General features: G+C 37.2%; 1 protein-coding gene across 1 annotated transcript in view; it reads left to right on the top strand.

Moving 5' to 3' along the window:
• The window catches only part of LOC107592716 (GRB2-related adapter protein-like), a 9053-nt gene extending 3824 nt beyond the window's left edge, over positions 1 to 5229 (top strand). The window contains exons 4-5 of the mRNA XM_016282266.1: positions 4492 to 4660; positions 4812 to 5229. Of these exons, the coding sequence (XP_016137752.1) occupies positions 4492 to 4660; positions 4812 to 4991 (349 nt within the window). The 3' untranslated portion in view covers positions 4992 to 5229. The remainder of the gene's footprint in view (positions 1 to 4491; positions 4661 to 4811) is intronic.
• Positions 5230 to 8675: the final 3446 nt, after the last annotated feature.

The following is an 8675-nucleotide window of genomic DNA, read 5'->3' as shown; positions in this document are numbered from 1 at the left end:
CAAAAATCAAACCTGCTTTAAAACCCAGCAACACAACTGTAGCTGTATAACTTTACAACAGCAACACTGCTTTAACAAAAAAGCAAAACAGCAAGACTTATTTGACATCAAAACAAAAATAAAAAAAAATGCTGTATCGCTCTTGCTGTACTTTGATGTCATACACAGAATGGTCTGTGCAGTGCTGCTACAACAGTTCTTCTGTGGCTTTATAGGTAATATTTTCACGTACACAATTTAGCAAAATCTAAGTCTAATATAAACCACAATATTAACTTCTTATTATTGAATTGTTGTAAATAAATATCATATTTGGAACTGGTCAGTGCTCAAAAAATGCTAGGAAATCACTTCATGTAGCCCCACAAGAGTGATTACTGATAAACTGTCTGAAAAAAAGACAGTTTTTAGAGAAGAAAAAAATCACCCACTGACTTTCAAAGCTCCTAATGACTTTCTACTTCGAGGACCTTGATAGAAATGTAGTGGAGTGAAAAGTACAATATTTGTCTTTCAAATGTAGTGAAGTTAAAGTCATACGTTTCCAGAAAAAAATAATACTCAAGTAAAGTACAGATACTCAAAAAGTGTACTTAAGTACAATACTCAAGTAAATGTAGTTACTGTCCGCCTCTGCATTCTAGTTGAATGTCCATAAAAGATGTTAAATGACAAATCAAGGTCATTATGCAAAATGAGCAATGTGAATGCCTGGAACGCCTCTGATTTAAAAAATGTAAATCTTTAATTTAATGACTTTGGGCATTAATATCCAATGCCATCCAGGTTTGAACTGGGTTAATGGAAAGAGACCATAAGAAACCTCAAGTGCTCTGATTATTTTATTTTCCACAGTACTCATGTTCCTGTTTTTCTCTGAGACAATATATGCCACCATTTTAAGAAGATATCCTGGGCTTTTCAGATATGACAAATGTCTGGCCATGTCAGCTTCCTCTTTTTGGGTTTCAACATATTCATTAATTAAATACCCTGTGTAAGTGATTTTCTTGTGCAAGACATGTTTAAAAGACAATAAGATATAAAAATATAAATTTGATTAACAGAATTGTTGAGTAATTTATGCTGAGTGTTGATATCTACATCTGTTGGCAACTCAAGCTTGGAGCCTGCATTGATTTTAATATAAATTTAGAAAGCAGTATTTTATAAAAAAAATTTAATTATTGTAAATCAGAAAAATTCTGGCACAAATGTACAATAAATAAAAAAATGATATAAACAAATCATTCTGTAATATCTTTCATGACATAATTCAGAAACTATACACAAAGTCTGGGTGATGGTTAAATTGCTCTAAAGTGACAGTTAATACACGTATAATGCTACAAAATGCATATTCAAATAATTTCTGAAGTATCATGTGACACTGATGACTGGAGTAATAGATTCTAAAAATTCAGCTTTGCCATCACAGGAATAAATTACATTTTAAAATAAATTAAAATAGAAATGTTATTTTAAATTGTAATAATATTTCACAATATTACAGCTTTTACTGTATTTTTGATCAAATAAATGTAGCATTGATGAGCATAAGATACTTTTTTTGAAAACATTAAATGTTACAGACGTCATACTTTTGAATGGTGTATTTTTAGTGGAAGTTTGTTGTGTAGAAAAACACCCATTTACATTAAATGTTTTCAATGTTTGTATGATATCAGTTTACAGTTTGTCACTGGGGCAGTACTCTTTCAAAAGGTACTAATGCATACTTTTAAAGTACTAATAATGTGTACCATTTAGGGGTAAATAAAGTACAAACATGTACCTTTTAGCTTTTGCACCTCAGCATTGGCGCTCCATCCTATACGCTAGTCCACCAGTCAAGAAAGGCAGCAAAATACTAGCTTAATTGTTAATTGGATATAGTTGAATTGTCACTCATCTGCAGTTAAACCAATTAATTTAGCAGTTTCAAAGTGGGTCCTGCCTTCTGAATGTTTGCCGTAACGAAGACATCCTTCAGGTGCTGCAAAGCAAAAGGCTAATTATGCCCGGTTCAGACTACATGATTTTAACCCGATTTTGCCACGATTTGCTTGACGTAGGGTGTTGTGGGGATTCATAAAGCCGGGTTCAGACTACATTATATTTTTGTCGGTCACGATAGTCACTGTGTCAGATTACCCGATTTTGACTCCTAAAATCTTGTCGTGTCGTGGACAAGAAACATGTCAGACTACACGTTGCTTCCCGACCGTTCATCGCGTGCAGTCTTAAACGACGCGCCTGCGTACTCTGAGCATTTTTCTTTCTTTGTTCTGTCGTGGTAGTCCTCGATGACACATCATACAGGCAGGAGTACTGTTGCCACAGCTCCACGAACCTTTCCTCCATCTCATAATTCCACCTAGCAGCACCATCATCTCTCCTTCGTTTTGCCATGTTTGAAACCTGTGTATGAAAGAGCTTCTGTGCTGCTATTGGTCAACGTAACCAATGTGACAGAACTTGTCGTGGACGATGGAAAAAAAATTAAACATGCCAGTCTTCCTGTCGTGATGTCGTGAAGCATCGCAGACGCGGAATCGGTTGTCGTCCGCTATGACACGCTACACGTGCTGAAACGATGAAATGTTGCATCCAGACGCCCATTGTCATTTTACGAATCCCCACGACACCCTACGTCAAGCAAATCGTGGCAAAATCGGGCTAAAATCGTGTAGTCTGAACCGGGCTTAAACGACAATGGGCGTCGGGACGTAAGATTCCATAGTTTCAGCACGTGTAGTGTGCCAGTGCTTCACGACAGAAAGACTAGCATGTTTAATTTTTTTTCCATCGTCCACGATGAGTTCTGTCACATTTGTGACGTTGACCAATAGCAGCACAGAAGCTCTTTCATACACAGGTTTCAAACATGGCAAAACGAAGGAGAGATGATGGTGCTGCTAGGTGGAATGAGATGGAGGAAAGGTTCGTGGAGCTGTGGCAACAGTACTCCTGCCTGTATGATGTGTCATCGAGGGACTACCACGACAGAACAAAGAAAGAAAAATGCTCAGTCATCTTCAATGAAAGGAGAGAATGCCAACAAGCAGGTAATCCTGCATTGGGGAGCTAAAGATTCCACTGGGCTGTTCACTAGATAAAATGATTAAACTGTCATTCACAGTGATTCAAAAGAAACAGCTTTGTTACAGCAGTAATGCAAAGTACCTCAGCCATTTGCTGTTACCTCGACACATGCAAGATGTACCTGCCTTGCTACAAACTACAACAGCATTTAAGGTCTAAGCACTGAATGTAGGTCATTTTTAATGACACTGACGGCTGAGAGAAATGACAGGTTTTGCTGATCATGCACGTCTATATTTAATTACAGCTTCTGTCCTCACCCATGCCCTAAACCCCATCACCAGCAGCATATCATGCACAGAAACCTTCAAGCCATCAAAGTGGATTGACTTTGCTAGACTTTATTTCTGTTAAAACAACCTCATTTGTGACTCAATTCAAGAATGTGCTTTTGACTAGTTTAATCAGCCTATAAATAGCACTGCATGATGAAGCATCTACCATCTGACTTTAAGGAATCTTTTGAGGACGTACAGTATTTCACATTGACAGTCACAAGCTTTTAGGTTTATTGAAATGCAAGCTCTACGGTTTTCACTTTTTAAAAATGAGCAAGTCTTGGCACTTGGTTTTCAGGTAAACTGAGTGACAGATTGATTTTATTATTGCTGCCCTACAGAAAGCAGAGAGATAGGTATTATCTACTTTGCTATGAAATATCAAGATATCTTATCTTGATATTTCAGGACAGGCCCTCGAAAGAAATACAGTTGAAAGAAATGTTGCTGTTTCAAACATTGAATTATTTAAATGTTATCAGTACTTTGAAAATAACATTTACAGAGCCTCTACCCTAATGCAACTAAAGAAACATCAAAACATTATTTGGAAGACATGCTGAGTAATTGTTGTGAAATGTTTGGCCTGCATTAAGTATAGCTGTTTACAGATCCTAAAATGTAAAAAGAGGATGTTTTGAACCTGTCGTGATTCAAAAACCAGCAAATTCTTTCTGTGAAATGTTTTCGTTTAGAAGTGTGTGTGCGCTTTTTTTTAAGAATTGCCAATTTGTTTGACATTTCCATTGCAATGAATTGTATACATTTTTAAAGCAATTTTGTTTTGTGGCACAATGGAACTGCAAGCAATAAACGGAATGTTGAAGATCCTTTGTTCTGACATACACAGTTTCCATCTACAATCTGAACACAAGCATGGTAGATCATTATTGAAATAACACTGAAAGAAAATCGAAAAAATTTGATTTAATAAATGTTGCATTGATTGGCAACTAACTGAAATAAAATAAGTTTACATTAAGCATTAAAATGACTAAAACTGAAACGGAATATATATATATAGGAAATCCTAGAGGGCTTATTTTGTAAGTACTCTGATATTCTGTAGTGCTGTGTGCTTATTCTGAATTTCTGTCTCCTCTGGCAGCTATGGGGATCATGTCCAGCATTTCAAAGTGCTAAAGGACAGAGATGGCTATTACTTTGTGTGGGAGGAGATCTTTCCTTCCTTAAACCAGCTTGTGGACTTCTACAAGACCAACAGCATAGCAAAGGAAAGGACTGTTTTTCTGAGGGACACAGAACATACACTAAAGGTGAGACAACACTTACAAATACGGCTGTCCTTTTTGACAACAGCAATTATAATTTCATAATTAATGTATGATATCAAAATGGACCTAAATGTAGAAAATGTAAAGGCAGTCACAACAATAATGACCTTTGTCTGTTATTGTTTCCCATCAGAGACCCCATGAAGCACAAGCCCTGTTTGACTTCAATCCAGAGCACAACTCCCAGCTGCACTTCCTGCGGGGTGATGTCATAGACCTGCTGGACTGCTCCGATTCTCAGCGCTGGAAAGGTCGTTGTCGTGGCCGTGTGGGCTTTTTCCCCCCTGAGTACGTCCAGCCCACCTATCACTGACTCTGAAGGACAATAACAACACTGTTTGTAAATATCAGTAGTCGATTGTTAGCATCATTTATTGGTTTAATACGACGTGAATGATCAAGCTAAGTTTGAAAATTAATTTGGAACAAGCAATCAGGCAGAAATGAACTTATCTAGCCACAGTTACTAAAACATAATCATGCTGTTCACGCTAAGATGACACCTGTCAGCATTTTATGCCAAACGCCCTAAACTATCAAGCACCATTATATATATAAAGACTCCAAGCATACTTTGGAGCATTAAAATGCAAAAGGAGATTTTGAATTGTATTAATACAATCTTTTCACTGCACTTTGCTTACAAATTTGGATCCTTTTTTTAAATCAATTGCTATATTTATTACACTTTTTTCTGTGTATATATTGTTCATAACTGTTGTTGTCTTCTTTTCTTTTGATTATGTAAATGTTAGCATTATGATGACTGAAAAAAGATGAATATTAACACAATAGTGTGTACATGTCAATAATCTTCAGTTAGAGCATAATATGGCTATTGGGTCAAGCCAGGAAATGACTAAACTTGATACGAAATTATAAAGCTCATTCCGGAATATTTCATCTTTCATTATTTGACATTCTGATGTGCTGCCAAGTACAACTGAATCCAAAAACTCCAAATCCAAAAAAGGAATTCGTTTTTTTTTCAGCCATGGATTCCCTCTGGAATTTCACATTCGATTTTAGAATATTGCTTTAAAGGATTAGTTCACTTCCAGAATAAAAATGTCCTGATAATGTACTCACACCATGTCATACAAGATGTTCATGTCTTTCTGTCTTCAGTCGCAAAGAAATGAAGGTTTGTGAGAAAAACATTCCAGGATTTTTCTCCATATAATGGACTTCAATGGGGACCAACGAGTTGAAGGTCCAAATTGCAGTTTCAGTGCAGCTTCAAAGGGCTCTACACGATCCCAGCCGAGGAATAAGGGTCTTATCTAGAGAAACGATCAGTCATTTTCTAAAAAAAAAAAAGTCTATACTTTTTAACAAATGCTCATCTTGCACTAGCTACACGATGCGTGTCCACAGATCATGCATGACGTATGCACGTTGGAAAGGTCACGCGCTGTTAGCTCTTCGTCTGTGTACTCCAGTTCAAAAAGGTTGGGTAGGGTGAAAAACTCCATCTCATTTTCTCCTCCAACTTCAAAATCATCTGACATCGTTGTTTTACCTTTTTTTGTAATGGGCATTTGACTTTCTTTGCATGTTTGCTTTGTAAACACTGGGTCGGTACTTCTGCCTACATCACACATGACCTCTCCAACGTGACTACGTAATGCATGAAGTCGAGCTGGTGAAAGACGAGCATTTGTGGTTAAAAAGTATATTCATTTTTATTTTTTTAAGAAAATGGCAGATCTGTTCTCTAGATAAGACCCTTATTCCTCAGCTGGGATCATGTAGAGCCATTTGAAGCTGCACTGAAACTGCAATTTGGACCTTCAACTCATTGGTCCCCATTGAAGTCCATTATATGGAGAAAAATCCTGGAATGTTTTCATCAAAAACCTTAATTTCTTTTCAACTGAAGACAGAAAGACATGAACATCTTGGATAACATGAGTAAATTATCAGGAATTTTTTTACTCTGGAAGTGAAGTACTGCTTTAAGGTTTATTAGTAAATATGTGGTTACTTTAATATTTTACAGCATAAATTACACACCGTCACCTCAATTGTGAAAATTTTTTTGTGGTTGGTTCTTTTAAAAAAAAAAGTTGTCTAATTCAAAAGACTTCATGTGGCTGTTGGACATTTTTAGGAACTTTTAAGAAAATGTAAAACAATTTTACACATCACAATTAAAGGCACAATATGTAATTTTCACTGCTAGAGGGCGCGTATTAAAAATAAACAAAGAAGCAAGACCTGTGACTGAGTGTGGAATCATGGGAGTTGTTGTCTTCATCCCCACAGCCGATGCAGTCCGACGGGACTCGGGCAGAAATCATGGATGAGCTAATGATTTATTAACGTAGTAGAATGAAGCAGGATGAGGCTGAAAGCCGTCGAAGCGAAACGAGGCCGCTGAACGAGCGTGACACATTTTATTATGCTACAGTCGACCCGCTTCCGCTTCTTCCAGTCGTGCGTATGTGTGGGAAAAAGCAGCTCTGTTTTATCACACTAGATACATTTGAAAGTTCTGTTATAATGCTACTCTGTGTGGTCGTCACCGGTCTATTAAAACGCACAACATATTAAACCGGAAATCGAGGGGTTATGACGTCATTGGCAGGCGCCACAATGGCACTATGGACACGGTCCGTGTCACTTCCCCACAGCCGATGCAATCTGTCGGGGCTCGGGCAGAAATCATGTTCATGGATGAGCTAATGATTTATTAACGTAGTAGAATGAAGCAGGATGAGGCTGAAAGCCGTCGAAGCGAAACGAGGCCGCTGAACGAGCGTGACACATTTTATTATGCTACAGTCGACCCGCTTCCGCTTCTTCCAGTCGTGCGTATGTGGGGGGGAAAAGCAGCTCTGTTTTATCATACTAGATATATTTGAAAGTTCTGTTATAATGCTACTCTGTGTGGTCGTCACCGGTCTATTAAAATGCACAACATATTAAACCAGAAATCGAGGGGTTATGACGTCGGTCCGTGTCACTAGTTAAAATTGCTTATTTCTCTGGATTTAAACATTCTTCGAAACATTTGGGATAATGTAAGTACACAAGTCAGCAAAATATATAACACTGTTCTAGTGGTTTTTGGATATTTTAATAAAAAAAATCTTACATATTGTGCCTTTAACACATATTAGAATCCAAATACTAATTACTTTCTTAATAAGTATGTATTGACAGCTGTTTAATATCTACTTCTTCGATGTTTTTAAAACCACAGGTTTTGAACACCGCCTTTCTGGGTCATTTTTCACCATTACAAAACGAAACAATTCTAAAATGAAGTATTATGCATTAACTTATACATAATTTAAACGTCTAGCACAAAATATCTGCTCATTTACCTTCAAACTGGCTTTCAAAACGTCCCCACTACTAAACGGCGTATATACTCACATTGAATAACACCATAAAGTTTGCTGGGTTTCTCTTAACATTGGTTGATAGGGGGGTCACGTGATTGAGGTGTGCATGTTTACCTGCTCTGTGCTCTTGCATCTGTGCGTGAACACACACACACACACACTACTGTAGTAGGCTACTCTTGACAGGATGAACTGATGAGCAGGAGCGAGTCAACCGGATCTTATACTGTACGCGTGTGCCTTTTGTGTATATCTTGTCGGTTAAAATAGTTGAACTAAACTTGACAATTATATGCAAATCCATTTGAATGCTGTTAAAAAATACCGCTGAGCTCAAGTAATGGCACTTTTAATATCTACTTCTTCAATGTTTTTAAAACCACAGGTTTTGAACACCGCCTTTCTGGGTCATTTTTCACCATTACAAAACGAAACAATTCTAAAATGAAGTATTATGCATTAATTTACACATAATTTAAACGTCTAGCACGCTCATTTACTCATTTACTTTCAAACTGGCTTTCAAAACGTCCCCACTACTAAACGGCGTATATACTCACATTGAATAACACCATAAAGTTTGCTGGGTTTCTCTTAACATTGGTTGATAGGGGGGTCACGTGATTGAGGTGTGCATGTTTACC

The sequence above is a fragment of the Sinocyclocheilus grahami genome, unplaced genomic scaffold (genome assembly GCF_001515645.1).
Source record: "Sinocyclocheilus grahami isolate Dianchi unplaced genomic scaffold, SAMN03320097.WGS_v1.1 scaffold9.1, whole genome shotgun sequence".
In the NCBI taxonomy this organism is placed as follows: domain Eukaryota; kingdom Metazoa; phylum Chordata; class Actinopteri; order Cypriniformes; family Cyprinidae; genus Sinocyclocheilus; species Sinocyclocheilus grahami.
This window is presented reverse-complemented; position numbering and strand designations above follow the sequence as displayed.